This window comes from Centroberyx gerrardi, chromosome 14 (assembly GCF_048128805.1).
Source record: "Centroberyx gerrardi isolate f3 chromosome 14, fCenGer3.hap1.cur.20231027, whole genome shotgun sequence".
NCBI classification, from domain to species: Eukaryota; Metazoa; Chordata; class Actinopteri; order Beryciformes; family Berycidae; genus Centroberyx; species Centroberyx gerrardi.
Genome location: NC_136010.1, coordinates 13023980 through 13041431, shown reverse-complemented (window position 1 = coordinate 13041431; position 17452 = coordinate 13023980). Strand labels below are relative to the sequence as shown.

The 17452-nt window shown below is 44.3% G+C and overlaps 1 protein-coding gene across 1 annotated transcript in view; it reads right to left on the bottom strand.

Moving 5' to 3' along the window:
- Positions 1 to 110: 110 nt before the first annotated feature.
- The window catches only part of camkvl (CaM kinase-like vesicle-associated, like), a 37145-nt gene continuing 19803 nt past the window's right edge, over positions 111 to 17452 (bottom strand). The window contains exons 2-12 of the mRNA XM_071898959.2: positions 10694 to 10800; positions 9138 to 9269; positions 8713 to 8787; positions 7620 to 7758; positions 6437 to 6557; positions 5681 to 5756; positions 5341 to 5477; positions 4803 to 4881; positions 4611 to 4698; positions 4138 to 4146; positions 111 to 2842 (exon numbers count right to left, since the gene is read on the bottom strand). Coding sequence (XP_071755060.1) covers positions 1319 to 2842; positions 4138 to 4146; positions 4611 to 4698; positions 4803 to 4881; positions 5341 to 5477; positions 5681 to 5756; positions 6437 to 6557; positions 7620 to 7758; positions 8713 to 8787; positions 9138 to 9269; positions 10694 to 10788 — 2475 coding nt within the window. The 5' untranslated portion in view covers positions 10789 to 10800 and the 3' untranslated portion in view covers positions 111 to 1318. The remainder of the gene's footprint in view (positions 2843 to 4137; positions 4147 to 4610; positions 4699 to 4802; positions 4882 to 5340; positions 5478 to 5680; positions 5757 to 6436; positions 6558 to 7619; positions 7759 to 8712; positions 8788 to 9137; positions 9270 to 10693; positions 10801 to 17452) is intronic.

Below are 17452 nucleotides of genomic sequence, written 5' to 3'. Positions count from 1 at the left end.
CCATTATATCTCAGAAATATTTTAATGTTGAAAACAGTTTTTTGTGTTACACCAACCTTCAGAAAAGATTAGCCATAAAACAACCCAACATCTATCTTCATTTTTGACTTTTATTGAAAGACTTGCAGACAGAGCACTTACACTGGGACACAGGAATAGTGGATGTCTAGACTTGTTCAGGAGAAAAGCACAGAACCTGTGTTACATAGATACAAAAGCTGAATGAAATTCAGAAAGACATTTTTCACGCTTGTAGCAGAAAAGGAGCAAATAGACAGTACTGTCCAGTTAACAATAGAATTGAATGCATCAACAAAACTGGAGGAAAATGAAAACAAACTTTCTGGGGAAGTGTTTCAGAGAGGGTCCAAAAAAGAAGAGGAAATGTGTGTGCATGTGTGTGTGTGTGTGTGTGTGTTTGTGTGTGAGTATTGCAAACAAAGCCTGCATACAGTATCTTGTATCTAAATATATACCGGTAGATCTCTCCCCAGCTCTCATATAGGTGTGGAGCATCTCACAAGACTTTGAGTGACAATACAAGATTACTAAATACACAATATAACAAAACAAATCTGTAGCCAACGCAAGGCTTTCATTTGATCAGTTCAGTTTCACATCTGTACACTTGTGTAATGACTGTGAGATTGTGATTATACAGTGTCACTACGGAACGAGTGGCTACATAAATAAAAAAGAACAAAAAGTAAGGACAGGGGATGAGCTGATTTGAAGTAAGTAAATGGCAGTTTGGCCATGGGGAAGTTTATAACATGGGGGTAGAGCAAGGATGAGGAATCCATTCATTTGTATTTATTTACAACCTGTAGGGCATAATGCAAATCATAGTATATCCTCAGCTGTTCACTGTAAAAAATACTTGCTATTAGCTGAGGCTGATATCATACTCATCTTACTCCTGCAGATTCAATATTTGCAAAACCATGCTGAGCGTTTGTTTTCCAGTAGGTCATGTGGTGTGCATTTCATGCGTGCAATCTGGATTTGAGATCCAAACAAACTCTTACAAATTCTTACTCATGGCAGCTGTGTTGCAGAGAGATGCAGTAGCCTGTTCCCTCTACACTCCAGTCAAGAGAGTATTTGGATGCCATAGGGAGATCTCTTGACAGACTATAAACTGTCATCTCAATATGAACACACAGCCAAACCAAACAACATGACAGTTACTTTTTGTCTAGTGATCAAGTGGGTGGACATATGTGATTTTTCTGGGTGAGGCAGTGTCTTTAAACTCTCAAGTTTAAAACTATAAATCAAGATGTTCAAGATGTATATTGCACCGTTCACACCTGCTTCATAGCCCCCTGCCCATCCCGGCTCTGGGCGACTGGGTGGAACGAGCAGCCCCCCTCTGTCCGTCCCTGTCCTCCTGCTCTCCCACGGCCTGGGCTGAGGACTGTGTGGGCGGGGAGGGCGGGGGGTAGGAGGGAGGAGGGATGGTCAGGTGAGGGAGAGAAGGCAGCGGGGGCCTGGGAGAGGTAGGAAGAGGCGGAGGAGTGGTTGACGGGGCGGCGGTGGAGGTGTGGTGCGAGGAGCGTGCGCGGGAGGTGGCGGGCGAGGCGTGTGTACTCCGGGCACGCGGCGGTTCGGGGGGGCAGTCACTGATTTGCTCCAGCAGCGAGGGCATGTCACCCTCAATCTTCTCCAGCACGGCGGCCATTTGCTTCTCAATCTGCTCGATCACGCTGTCCATTTGCCAGTCGCTCGTAGTGCTGCTCCCGCCCCCTCCGTGCTCCAGCCCGGTCCCGTACATCCCGACCCCTCCTCCACTCGCGTACAGGGAGCTGTATGGACTCGCAAAGCTCCCGAGCCCTACAGCAGTAACTTCTGGGTTGTATGGTGTGGCATGGCGGCCCAAACTAGCTGAGCTGCCTATCGTGTAGCAACCCTGTCCCGTTGTGGGGCCTCCTCTGGCTATGCTGAACTCAGCGCTGTACCTGTCTGCTCTCCTGGCATCCCTGTCCCTTCTAACCATGGGGCTACTGTCACCCCTCAAGCTCACCCCTAGTCCTACATCCACCCCAACTCCAGTCCCCACCCCTGGTGCGCCTGACACTCCAACAGGCCTCTCTGCCACCGCCTCAGGGAGTTGGGTCTGACACCAGCTGCCATCGCTCTCATCCTTCTCCTCCCCCTGCGTGGCCGGCCTCTTCTCGGGTGTGGGCGCCGCCGCAGCAGGGCTAGCAGTGGAGGCTGTGGGTAGAGGCCCGTGGAGTGTGGCCGCCATCTTGCGTTTGCTGCTGGTGTCAGGGGAGGTGGATGTGTGTTTCTTTTCAGCATTAGGGACTGAGGAGGGGTCGGACAGCTTGGAAGGTTCAGGGGTCACGACCGGGGTTGGTTTGGATTCTGGAACAACTTTATTTTGACCTAGATTGGCAGCCATTTTCCTGGTTCCGTCACCTGCTGCTTTCTTTGGCCCAACTTTATCAGGTTCCACCTCTGCAGGTTTGGGGGCTGCATTCGATTGGCTATGCTGAGAGAGAGGCTCCTTAGTGTCTGATGGGGAAATCCCTACGGATGGTCCTACACTCATCTTTACCTCCTCCTCTTTTCTAACTCCTCCTGCCTTATTCCTCCCCTCCTCCTGGTCCACACCTGCTGGTCTATTTTCAACAGTCACCTCTAAAGACAGACTACTTGGCGTCTCCGCTTCTTCACTTGACTCCTTTCCTCCCTGAGTCTCCCCCTTTGTCTCCTGGGCCTCACCCCCTTCTTCCCCTTCTCCTCCCTCTTCACCCCCCTGTACCTCCGCCGAACTGTCCATCAACGCCTCTGAATTCCTCAGTCGCTGCATGAAGGTGGTGACACGGATCGCTTTCTACAAAATAGACATAGAAAGAAAGAGGAGAAGGATAGCAAGGGTAAAGAAAGTGAGATGCAGGATGCTTTTTTCATAAACACCTGTATTGACTTGTTTCCTTGAAAAAATACCTTTCATATAGTAATTGCTTATGGCCAAGCATCAGTTATAAGCTCTGAAGACAAGCATTTGACAAAAAGCCTGTCAAGGCACCATGATTATGCATCATCATACTAAGCACTGAGATGCGATTCTTGTGAAGTGAACAGTACAGATAGACTAGTGCCAGCTATTTACTTCCAGGAGCCTTTGACAAACTGTGGCCTGGTTTAAAACAACTCCAAGACTCATTCTTCCCCAGCTACCCCTAGACTGTTTGTTGATCGGCAGAGGTGAACAGATAGGTGTAAATCAGCTCTGTAAAGACAGATGGTCCTTCATGCTTACACTTATCTGAATCCTTTCCATCTACAAACACTGAAGGGGTAAGGGAAAGTGGATGAGCTCAGAAGTTGTTTCTGAACCAGGGCATTGGTTCTCTGGAAGTGGAAAGCCATTTGGACACGGATATATGTCACTGATTACAGTATGGCTTGACTGGGCAGCTTCTGTATGGCTCCAAGTATGACTTGAATGTAACACTGAGGTACGGTATGGGGCAATAAGCCAGGATTCACGTAAGAGGAATGACAGAGGGCCAGATAGTCCAAATCACTGCATCTCAATAGTCCACAGTGGCCTCCCTCCCTTATCTCCTTTCCATCTCTCCCCCTCCTTATCTACACTAATCTAAAAAACCAGACGGGCGACGAGCAAACCCTCTGCCCGGTTGTTGATCACGGTCTTGCTTTCACCGATCTGGTTTCATAGACTAGTGCAGATGAGGAGTAAGAAAGGAGAGGAGCAGGCCACTTTGAACATCTCAGTCTCATCCAATGAAGAAAAGTGGGGCAGAGCGGATGGATCTCTTCTGGGACAGGCGGAGTGACAGTGGGCAGGACCAGAGCTTGTGAAGAGAGCCTCACCAGCCCAGCATGATCAACACATCTCGGTGCTCTCTATGGCAAACTAAGTTTTAACTTGTAGTGTTTTTTTTTTTTCTGGATGGCATAGATGTTGATCAGTTGATTATTGATTATTCACTAGTTTACTAGATACCTAGATAGACAGGATACTTGATAGAAAAACCTCTTTTTAATTCAAGAGGCCAATCAGCCATGAGAAAGATGTTTGGTATTAAGTCATGCCAGACTGAATGTGAGTTTCTGCCCATACTCTGTCCTCCCACTCTCCCACACAATGAGCTACAATACCTTCAACTCCTGGGAACCACATGGAGGAAGAGAGAAGAGGGTTATGGCTGTTACTTATGCTGTTAGGTCAGAGCTATCATCTGGATTTTCTCATTCTTGGTCCTCATCATCCACATCATCATCATCATCATCATCATCATCATCATCATTACCATCACTGCCACTACCACCATTAAAGGAAATGTCATCTTTTGAAAACTCTTTTAATTTGCAAATTAAAACATAGGCTACCTCCGCTGAATTGTACACTGAGTCAGAAGCACATTATTTGCGATCATCATTACAAATAAAACAATTACCCTTATCATCACTGGTGACACGTTCACTGTAATCAATTTAATTATTCCCCTGCACATTGTCTTCTTCTTCCTCCTCCTCCTTCTCTTCCTCCCCCTCTTCTGCCTACTCTTCCTTATTATCATCAACATCATTTGTTGTGGAAAAAGAGAGAGAGTGAGAGAGAGAATTCCTACCCGCCATTTGGCCTTAGCAAAGTTCTTCTCGAACTGGGCACACACACCATCCTTTAGGTTCTTCTCTGATGCCCCGTTCCCTGCAATCCTGACACAGAAAACATACAACATACAAGTGAGCGTATGCCCTGTAGATGTGTGTGAAAAATGTTGTGCTTTTGTGTGTGTGTGTGTGTATGTGCACACCCTTACCACTCATGCCAAAGTGCATCTTGTGCTGTGATTCTCAGCATCTGGTCCACCTCCATAAGTCGACACACAAGCTCTTTAGCTGGAAGAGAAAGAGCAACAAACACAGTAACAACAGAATGAAAGGGGCATTAAGCAATCTAGGACTTCTATTGACCTCTATTGGCGATCAGGATATTGCAACAATATCAACAAGTAGTGTTTTTTTGGTTCCAAAACAGAGAGTATGGGCTAGAAAGTGAGTTTTGAAAAAAATAAATTTCAGCACTTGAAGAAATCATTGCGTCATTGGTATTGATTAACCCTATGGTATTGAACAACCAGATATATTATGCAGTTTGTGCTGTGTGACAGTATAAATCATACTTATTGCACTTTTAAATTGAAGCTACATGACAGATAACCAAGTCTAACTCTTACATGAATATAAAACTTGGATTCGGTAAGCCTTTTTTCTGAAATTGTGTAAAGACTTTGTATGCTGCATGCCTTTGAAATTTCATCTGAGTATTTATTGCCACCAAGTGGCAGAGCTGTGTACCTGCAGGTGAAATGTCATCCCAGTACGGAGAGTCAAACTCAAACTCGCCAGCAACAATGCGACAGAAGATGATGCGATTATGTAGATCTGTGTTCTCCTCCTCTGTCTCATCATAAAAAGGGGGGTTGCCTGATAGGCTGCAGAAAGCAGTAAAGGGAGAAATGCAGAGGGAGAGAGAGGAAGGGGATGTTTTTTTAAATCATGCAAATAATTCCTGGAAATGTACCTGTCTCATAAATCAAGCAATGTCAGCATTCAGCCTGTAATTTGATATTCAGCTTGGTTTGTATTTCCTGCGAGATCGATGCTGTGACTTTGGTAGTGAGTGATGGAGACTTACAGTATGTACATAATGACACCCACAGCCCAGCAGTCCACAGGACGACCGTACCGGTGACGAGCCACCACCTCAGGAGCTGAGAGACAGACAGAGAGAAGGAGAGAGAGAGAGAGACAGACAGAGAGAGACAGACAAATAGAGAGAGTTTAGAAAGGCCTGTACTTTCATTTACAAACCATTATGCCACATTCATCATCCTAGCATACACATACGAGATCTCTCTTTTTCAATCTCTCTCTTTCTCATGCCTTCCCTGCCGAGGCCTCTGTTCCCTTTCCTTATTTATTTGTCTAATTACTCAATTCAGCGTTATGAATAACTGTGCTGGCCTTTCACCGCGGAGAACTGGGCCAAAGCACAGCTCTGCACTCCAACTTGCCCTCGCACGAACCTCACTAGGAGAGACACAGTACACAGGAGATGAGAGGAGATGAAAAGAGAGGAGGAGTGGGAGGTGGAGGAGGAGGAGGGATGGGTGCTTTCAATTCTATGTATGTGTTTTACCGGCTTCCCTTTTTTTTTCGTTTCCTCCAACAATTTATCTCTGACAGACTATCATCTTCAAAAGTGCGATGCAGTAAAGAACTCTGAAAAGGTAAAGCTGTTATGCCCATATATTCACAACTGAAGGCGGAAAGGGAAAGGTATATTATAAGAGGGTGTGAAAGAGAAAGAGAGAGCGATACAGCGAGAGAGAAGCAGATAGAGAAACAGAAACAGAAATAGAAATGGCGATAGAGATTGAGAGTAACCTACCGAGGTATTCTGGTGTTCCGCAAGGCTCCGTGATGGAACCGTTCTCAAACTTGGAAAGGTAGAAGTCTCGCAAAACCACTTTGTTGTGGTTGTTCTCTGTGTAGTACATCAGGTTCTCCAGCTATACATAATGGGAGACAGCATTAGTACGCACACAAACACACAAACACACACACACACACACACACACACACACACACACACTTCCCAGAAAGCCCTCTTAGTGATGTATGATTATGTTTTCACCTTAATCGTCGATGGGAGAGTGATGTCAAATTGATTCACTTCCTTGGCTTTGCATGTCAGGTTCGTTTAGCTCAAGAAGATGAAAAGTCTTACGGGATCATTACATAAAAGTAATGGGTCACCAGATTCACCATTGCCGTAGGAAGAAATAATAATGTGTGTTATATGTCATTATTTCTGTCATTATTTTATTATTATTAGAGTAGGGCAAGATAATGGCCAGTGACACAGCTACTTGAAAGAGGGCATCTTGGCTTCTCACAGTGTGTGTCCTGTACCACTAATCTGAAAATGTCCAAATGAGAATTGACTTAATTCTTTGTTATTCTTTCTGATTCGGTTTATTGGAGAAATGAGTCTAGTTAAGACCAAGAGAAGTTCCAGTTTCAGCCAGTAGGGGGAGATTGGAGCCCAAGAGATGCTTTTATCCCATACTAATGGGCTGATGATGAGGGCTAAAGATAAGAATCTGTGTGTGTGTGTGTGTGTGTGTGTGTGTGTGTGTGCCTTTGTGTGTGTGTTTGTGCGTATCACTGGAGATTGCATTAAGCTATAAAGACAGTGTTTACTCCCTTGCTAAAAATGTTATCGGATGTTGAGTCATTAACGGAGATGGCAGTGAAATGCTTTAATGTGTCTCCATAGAGATCCTGTTGACTAAATACTGAAAATTGCTTTCTGGGGTGAGATAGAAAGGAGGGCCACTCCCAAATATATCTCCTTTAAATCTTTTTGTTATATTTTTTGCAGCTAAATTGCCATTCTTATTCTTGTTTTTTATTGGCATTTACCACACACACTGACTCACAGCAAACAAACACACACACACAGAGAAGGAAGAGAGAGACAGAGAAAGAGAGAGAGAGAGAGAAAGAGAGAGAGAGACAGAGAGAGAGAGAGAGAGAGAGAGAGAGAGAGAGAGAGAGAGACAGCATACCTTGAGGTTCCTGTGAACTATGTTGAGGGAGTGTAAGTACGCCACAGCCTCCAGGACTTGTCTGATGACATTGGAGGCATCTCTCTCTGTGTAATTCCCTTGGTCCAGAATCCAGTCAAATACATCTCCTCCTGTAGCACTGCACACACACGCACGCACGCACACACACACACACACACACACCCCCACACACACACACACACACACACACACACACACGTGCACAAACGCGCCAACATAAGCACACATAGACGAATTTACAGATAGAAATGAATACAAGTTAACTCTACTGTAGCCTACGTGTTGCAGCGCACTAAATCACTTTAAGCTTTCTGTAACACGGTTATCAAAACCCCTGCGCTCTACTTTTTATTTCTTTCAGTGAAGCAATCAGATTCTACTGGCCTAAAGCTAACCTTGCTGAGCAATTAAAAATTAGACTATGGGTCATTTCTCCGAATGGCTTGATTACTGTAACTTTGGGGAGAGTGTAAATGATTGGTGCGATCATCACCTAACGCCCTGAGCAGGAGGACTAACTGCCTGGGCAAAGGCCATTAAGGCCTCATAGAGGTTCAGTTCAGGGCCATAAAGGACCCATAACCATGCACCAACACCAACACATACACAGACTCAGACGCTGACACAGATGATTGCATCAGTTTGAGCGCGTGCACGTCTCGCACGCACACGCACACGCACACGCACACGCACATACATACATAAACACTCCTTTCACTCAACCGATGTTTTGCGCTCGTCACAAGTGGCGCGGGTCAGGTGCACTCTGGTGTATCGATCCTGAGCTCTCTGCAGAGACCCTCTTATGGCGAAGCAGTGCTTTAGGAGCACTGAGTAATGTGGAGTGTTACTAAGAGCAAATATCTCATCAAATCTAACACCTTCCTCTGTTGCTGAGGGGAGCAGCAGAGCACACAGTAATAAGAGGATAGATTCAACCCCTACCCTCGAGCTGATGGATGTGTGTGTGCGAAGGTACATGAAGGCACATACACAATTAGGTACACACACACACACACATAGATGCTCACACAAGCAAGATAAACAGACAAGCAGGAAAAGAAAAACTCACAGTTCCTGGATAATGAAGTATTCTTTCCGAGTCTCAAATGTGTCTATCAGCTGGAGGATGTTTGGGTGGTTGACCCTGGAACAGCAAAAAAAGGATTCGCAGACTGTAAGCTTACATCAGTCAAGGGTCCTGCATGAAATGGAAGGCTGCAAACTGTTCTCTGGGTTTTGATTAGTCTCGTATACACAAAAAGATGGTGTGGGCTTAAGTCCCTCCAGCTGAGGAGATACTTCATAAGCGGTGCAAGGCAGAGGTAACACACCGACACCTGAGCTGGAGTTGTTAGCAAGGGTTGTTACATGGATTGTGTGAATGGAAATATTAAAATCAAATCAAAAAATCTCTCTCGCTCTGTCTCTGCCTCTCTCTCTCTCTCTCTCCATTCCTCCATCATACATCCATCTGTCCACGGACGGACTGCATACATTTTCAGGATCATGATCTCGTTCTTGGCAGCCTTGCGGACTTTCCTGCCATCTTTCTTCAGGAATTTCTTACAGACAAACACCTTGTCGGTCTGTCTGTCCTTAGCCAGGCACAGCTCACAGAACTCCTTCCTACGCAGGAGGGAAAAAAATAGATAGATAGATAGATAGATAGATAGATAGATAGATAGATAGACAGATAGATAGATAGATAGATAGATAGATAGATAGATAGATAGACAGATAGATAGATAGATAGATAGATAGATAGATAGATAGGAAATGAAGGAAGGAAGGGCAGAAAAGATAAATTAAATGTTAGAAGAACTAGAAGAGAAAAAGCATCAGATGTGGCCATGTGTTTGAGAGTGAGGGCAAAGAAAAAGAGTGGAGAAGCAGAAAACATAATAAGCATAATATCCAAATTAGGGCATTTTGATGAAATGCAATGAAAATGTTTAATTAGAATAGGGTCGTTGGACCCAAAACAGCCTGTGATAATGGCCCTGATAGAAACATGAGGCAAGTGGAATAAAAGGGTCGTAAATAACAAATCAGAAATGGGTCTATTGCTGCCATCGGCGGGGCATCGTCTGGCTTCGTCTGGTTTAGCCGTAGGGATATGCTTCACCCAAATGGGTCTTGAGAGATTAGTTTGATGCCAATTTAAACTACAACTTTTCACATGAAAACCTTCACGCCCACTCAATACAATCAGAGAAAATTCAGGGGCTTCCAAAGTATAAATAGTCAATCTATTTCTAAATACTTCCAATACTTGGTTTGATGGCACATGCAGAAGGATCTGGTAAAGAATATTGAACATGAATTCTCCATTGAAATAGAGTGTAATGAACACATGCTTTACCTTTACTTCAGCCTTCCTCCTCACCGTAAAATCAAGGAGGCTACACATAAACGTGTGTGCGCTTAATTCTGTGTTAATATATGTGTGTGTGTGTTATATAAAAGATGAGCAGAAAGCTCTGAGGCCAGATGTTGATGTTGCCATATGGCGTCTTACACTGATCTGTATATATGTGAGTGTGTGTGTGTGTGTGTGTGTGTGTGTGTGTGTGTGTGTGTGTGCCTTCATTGCATCAAGGAGAAGCGCTCAGGAAAGGAAAACGGTCAGAATTCGGCCAGTGAAGCAGCAGGGAGATTTTCATAGCTCTTTGAAAATATGTCCAAGAGATTTTTTTAGGCAAGAGACAGAATATTTAAACTGAATAAATTATAGACTTCCGCAAGTGTGTTTCATGTACTGCGATGATCAAAAATATACAGACAATTGCTTGGCTAATATTTGAAAAATGTGTCTCTTGAGTCAGTTATACGCTAGCCTCATGCTATTACCTCCGTCCTTCCTTCAGTGAAACCGTTTGATATGTCAAAGCAATATCTGCAATGGAAATGGATCCAATTCAATTCGAAATAATTCATGATGTAAAGAGGGTAAAGATAATTTGTGAATACTGTAATGTATCCATGAGGAGAGAGGGGAAAAGGCATATGACAGAAATCCCAGCATAAAGCTCTGCCTGGCAGATACTTACGCTCGGAGGACCTGTCCAATCTCATACTTGTCGGTGACATCAGATATGCTGTTGTAAATCCGCCCATCTCGCAGGGCAAGGCACCCAAATGGCATGGCGGCATTCACCTAACGGAGAAAGACGCAGCCATGTCAATCACTGCTCTACAAAGACATACAGTAAAAAGATAAAGCATATATTGTTTTGATGGTAACCCCAGTGGGTAACAGACACACAGGGGGCGCAGAGAAGCATGGACAAGCATGTGTAAGAGGCACAGAGGCACTGATGAAACATTAGAGGTACTGATGTTTAAGATGCACAAAGGCACTGATGGAACATTATCAAAACCTCCAGCGGTTCATATTGTAGTAGCCTAGATTGTGGCAAGCATGTTCCTTATTCAGAGCAATGGATACCATGGGAATGACATTACCATTGGCTTTGAAAATATACGTCAGAACGTCAGACAAACATAGATACAGCCAAGCCATTCCCTAAACGAATCTTGATGCTGACACTGCTGGCAGCCTGGTTGCGTGCCAGCCTTGTCAACAGATACTAAGCTACCCACTAAGCTCCTCTCTACTCTGCTGAAGTCTGTGGATTCTGTCAAACGTCTGTCAAGTTCAAGTTAAACTTTATTTAAAAAGGACAGTGTCCCTGTGTCCCTAAAGCAGCTGGCCTCTTCCGCAATCACTGGAGCCCAGAGTAACACTGACACCGGGCTTTAATGGCAGGAGAATTAGTTTTTGTTTTTAGTCTGTGTGCCTGTGTGTGTGTGTGTGTGTGTGTGTGTGCATGCACATGAATTTGGATTTGTCCACTGATCCAGATCAGTAGTTCTTGACCTTTTTGACTTGCTGTGAACCATCACACCAAATGATATTTAATTTCCCTTTTCACACACTCACCTCACCACTAGCCATGAGCTTAAAAATATAATTCACAAGAAGAAAAAACATTCATACCAATAATTATAAACATATGGATATATTTGTATTTTATTATTAGGATCTTTTTTTTTTTTTTTTTTCACATTTCTTAAAACCTCAGGTCCACCTAAAATAGCTTGCGACCCCACAGGAGGCCCCAACGCCCAGGTAGAGAATCAAGGTTCTAGATAGTGAATCAGCAATCAATACAGCATCTCACCACAGTCCTCAGGCAATCCTCACCCACATCCTTTAAACACTCCAGCTACTGTAGAAGACTGATTCCCTGGAAACTTCAGCCATCCATCTTCAAGGTCCCTTCCCTCCCCTGAATACCTGAACTGCCCGCTCCCCCCGGGTAATTCACTTCAGTTGTTGCTCTTAACTCTCCCTCAGTAGACATTTCCACCTATATCTTCTGTCCCTGCGGGGCTCGGGGGCCAGATCAAGTGGAGTCCTTGGAATTGTCCAAGTCAGGAAGTTATGTGATAGCAGTTAATGAGACATTTGAGAGGGAACTTTGATTAATGTGAGCGATGCTGGAAGCAGCTGTCTCCCGCATAAAGCCGTCAGATGAGGTCAGGATTGTGGTGTGTGTGTGTGTGTGTATGAGAGAGAGAGAGAGAGAGAGTCTGTGTATATGTGTATTTCTATACTTGTGAGGACCGAATGTCCTCACAAGGATAGAACGATTGCGAAAATCCGAGATTTCACTTTTTCACGGGGCTAATTTACGGTTGGGGCTTGGATTTAAGGTTAAGGTTAGACATGTTAAGCGTTAGGGAATGACTGCTGTCAATGGTAAGTCCTCACAAGTATAGTAATACAAACCTGTGTGTGTGTGTGTTTGTGTGTGTGTTTATGTGTGTAGCATCACCAGTGTAGATGACAGGGCCAGAGGTGCTTCTGATCTATGTTGGAGGCGGGGCTGGAGAGAACTGTGTAATCCGAATGCTGGCCCTAATCTCTAATCTGTACCCCTAATCCAGAGAGCTGGGATACACTGTGTGTGTATGTGTGTCTGTGTGCATGTGTGTGTTAGTGCATATCTGTGAGCATGCATGTGTTTGTGTGTGTCTGTGCATGCGTGTGTGTGTGTATGTGTGTGTGTGTGTGAGCGAGGGCAAAGGTGTATGTCACATGTGTGAATATGGGTTGGAGCAGAAGGGTTTGTGAACACCACCACCCCCACTGTATTTGTGTGTGTGTGTGTGTGTGTATGTGTGTGTATACATGTGTCCATATGTGCGTGCTTGCGTGTGTGTAATGCCCCAGTGAGAGAAAGGGGACTTTAGCGGTGGATTGAAAAGGCCTAGTTTTTCCAGAAGGTTACATAAGCACATCATTCCCATAACAGCGTCCAGAGCAGTTGGTTTGGTCTGTATAGGGATGGGACGATATATCGAAATTCTATATATCGCAACGCAAAAACGTAAAAATACGTATTGTGAGGCAGAAAAATGAACGGTGATATTAGCTCCATTTTATTCTGCTGTAGTAATCACAAAAGAGACGGCTTGCCCATCACAATTTCACAAGCTCTCCATTCAAATTATATTATTTGACATTTTTAAAGCCAAGGTCATTGCTAGAAAGATTTGTGGCTCAGAAATAAACATAATTCTGCACAGTCAGCCTTTGTTGTCATTGAGCTTTTATTCATTACATCGTAACGTGGTTGTATCGAATCGTGAACCCCACATCGCGTATCGAATCATATCGTGAGATAAGCGTATCGTCCCATCCCAACTCGGTTCTATACAGTCTTTGGTCTTTGCCTGTTCTCAAACTTTGTCCCCTGCTGGCCACCGTACACTCTCTCTCTGACTGATATTATGCTGGCTTTACACAAAGCACTAGCGTCTAAACTTCTGCTGGAACTTTTCTTCCTGTATCTCCGATGTCTGGATGGTTTTAACATTAGCTGAAACTTGACATTTTTCCCACGTGGCGAGTCACTTCATGATGAATTACAACTTGATCTATTGCATAAGGGAGTGAGCGAGTTTTAAATTAAAGCTGCTCTTGCCTCTTTTCTCTCGTCTATATAGGAGCTAGCATTGAACATGGGTATGGTGACACATTTCTATTAAAAATGTATATTCATTATTTTGGCTGGTAAGAAATTATTCCAAGCAGGTCATTTTTCTCTCTGGCTATACCAAGTGTTGTAATGTCAGTGCCTCCTAAAGAGATATTAGGCCCTTATAAACGGACCTCCATTGACAAGATTTTTAGTGTGATATATGATTTAGTATGGAACTGGTGTGGAGATGGGTGTTTTTGATTCAAATCTGTGCCTGGTCTGTCCCTTCTTCTCGTTTTATGTTTGTCCTTTTCTTCTTGTGTCACTGGTGATTGTTTTTCACCCAAACCACAGATGCCGCAAAAACACCGCACCTGCAGAATACTGAGTCAATATGAACTTTGACTGAACTTGCGGGAGAGTAGGAGGCGATATGGGAGGATATGAGAGGAGAGAGAGAGGAGATGAGAAGAGAGGAGTGGAAAAGATGGGAGATGAGGAAAAGAGGAGAGGCAAGAGAAAGGAACAGAGAGGAAATGAGAAATGCGCACAGTGACTAAGTGAAAAGGTGCACATAAAAAATTGTGTACGTGAGAACAGTGGAAGGTGTAAAACTGCAGAGGCAGAGTACCTCTCAACCTCACAGCTTCACAACTTTGTGTGTGTGACTGTGTGTGTGTACGTGTACAGTATATGTGTGCGTGTCCACATGTGTGTGTGCGTATGTGCGTGGGTGCATGTGTGTATGTGTTAACGGGCTGTGTATGATAGTGTGTATCAAGGGCTGTCCCCATAGTCAGAAAGCACTTGAAGGCAAACTGACAGCTAGGGCAACCTCTCAGCAAAACAAATTTATGTATCCAGAATATTAACTAGATTGGTGTTGAAAATAGCAGAATTTCTGTGATAAAGATGAAAACATTTTGAAGTAAAATGCAGAATTTCAGCCATTCTCATTACCCAATACCTGCAGTGGTATCACAGGACCAGGTGCTGCTTTGAGTGAACGGAGCTGGGTGCTTTGTGCTAGGTGCTTTGTCATTTTAATGGAAAAAAACAATGTTTTCAAACAAAGGGAACACTGAAAAATGTATTTGTTCTAGGGACATTTGCGTCATACCCTTTGTGTTTTAAAACAGACGAGGTCAAGTTTATGTCAGTCAGCTCAAATCTGGGATTCATTTGAGGATATACAGTAAGTTATGGGGAAATATGCTGATCGATTCTTTAAGTGGCCTACAGATGGAAAATAATAAGCTTTTTTGCTTTTTGTTATCCAATTTCAGCTCAAAGGGAGTAAAAGATGCCAAACTTCAGTGTTTACAAAATGAGTCAGACTTTCTTGTAACTACAGTTTGTCGTTTCAATGCGGCTTTCATCATCCGATCATCCCAGGACACATTAAGTAACAGGTCTGGATGCACAAAATTCTGATTCTGTTCACTTTGCTATTGGATCTTGAACGACAGATATGGAAGTGGTCAGGGCTCGCATTGTGATCTGACAGCTGACCACCGTGACATGATGAAACAAAACTGAAAATGTAAATATTTAACGAATCTTTCATTCATTCGTTTCATTTCTACATTTTAAAATGGAAGGTAAAATCTGTTTCAACTGGCTCTTGGGAATGCTGTCAATCAATGTGAAAATGAGAAACTGTTGACATTGTTCCATGTTTTGCCTTATTTCGCTCATGAATTACGCCTTTAAAAGACACTCACACACACAAACACGTGCACACAGATTCAGGTGTGAAGGCACATCCGAGCCAGACTTCACACTTTCTCTTCACCACCTTAAATCAAATTGCTTGTGTATGCCAGTGTGTCTGAATGTGTCTGTGTGCTTGTTCACAAGTTGTGTGTGTATACTGCAGGTCTCAAAACAGAATAGAACGGAATAGAATAACTTTTTATTAGCCCAGATGGAGGAGTGTTTCAGAGGTTGTAAACGTCAAGGTCGTTCTGAAAAAATGATTTTTTTTTTTACTGCCGCTCGTCTCTTTAATCATCCTAACCTATTAAACCCATGTCCAGTCCAACTCAAATCCAATGTGATGCCACACACCAAGCAAAAACCACACATTTTTAAACTCATCACTAAATACAGTACGCAAACAGAGAGAAATACTCTTTTTACAATAGGCCTGTGGGTGACAAGCTGCCGTGACTGGCGTCTCTTTTGATACGCCTCCATAATACCCAGCTGAGAATAACTGCAAATGTAATGCGATGTAAATATTTCACCGACTGCTGTGCAAAACTGCTATCGTAGATCCTTCTGTGTTGTCACTTAGTGGTTCGATGCTTTGACGGCGGCAAGCACGCAATCTCTTATAGATCAACAGCATCATCGTTATCACCATCGCCATCGCCATCATGCAAATCCGAGCATACACACACACACGCACAATAATGTGATTAAGTGACGTCACGGCGGTCTTTGCCCAGAGGTGACACTAGATGTACGGTGCGATAGGATAAACGACGAGACTTTGTGTTTTTTTTGTGATAATATTAACAAGTCTGCCAACTGAGCACGTTTGCCTCAGAGGAGTCGGAGCAGCAGAGGGGCTGCGGTTGACTTCCAGTTACTTCTGCCTGTGTGAACAAAAGATGACAGGCCTGGCATGCGAGACTTGATGTGAGCACTAACCACACACCTGGGGTACACACACACACACACACACACACAACTGTACACCCCCACAAGGTATATGCACACACATCAACGCGCCCGTAAGCTCAGGAAAGAGGCCACACACATCACGCAGCTCAGTGCACGCCACTACAACTGTCCCCACGTGACGGAGAGGCGTACTGTAGGCTACAACTGTCCCTCGTTAGCGTTCGACATGCCACTCCGCTCGTCACGGCAGCACAGGCGCAGGTGTACGCCCCGACGAGCGTCACATGTTTATCCCTTCAACTAGACGAGGATCTCGGGGGAATCATTTCACTTAAAAGCCTCTTTGTCGTCCCCTGCCTCTCTCTCTTTTTCTTTCTCTTGCGTTTTGATTCCCGCTCCCGCACCTCTTTCTGCCTCTGTGCGGCTTTCATCTCGGCGCGCTGCCCTTCCCCATCCCTGTCTTCGTAGGACTCTAGTCCTGAAGGTTTAATCATGGCTGTTCCTCGCAGGGGCAGGAGAGGAGAACATCAGGGGTTTCGACTGATAGGCCGACTGTTAGGCTGTTACACTAATGGGAAAAAAGAGAGAGTGCGTGTAAAGTGTCACTCTGGCACCTTACTACCACTAATCCTACTGCCGCTGCACTAGCCCCTCTCTGTGTGTGTGTGTGTGTGTGTGTGTGTGTGAGAGAGAGAGAGAGAAAGAGAGGGAACATTACTCCTTTGCTCCCAGATCTGCAGCAACATTATCAAGGTAATAAATCTTGAAATTTAAGACACACACATGCGCCCACACGCACACACACACAAAACACTAATGATAATGAAGGCGAGACCAAACAGGCAGTAATCATTATTGCGTAACTTATTAGAGGTGGGAAACCTATTGGTGAAGGTGGGCTTTATTACCCCTCTGAGGGCTTCTGGGATGTGGAAAATTTCCTTCTTGTGTGTGTGTGTGTGTGTGTGTTTGTGTGTGTTTGTTTGCGTGTGTGAGAGGAGGGAAATATTAGTAGACAAGCAAGGAAGCGAAACACTGATGGAAAAAAGACAAAAAGGGTGAAAGGGGGAATGTGCCTGTGCATGTCGGTGACTATCTTTACAGTACATGTGTGTGTCTGTGTGTGTGAGTTTATGTGTGTGAGTGAGCGCATGTATGTGTGTGTGTTCATCTGTACATAACAGGAGA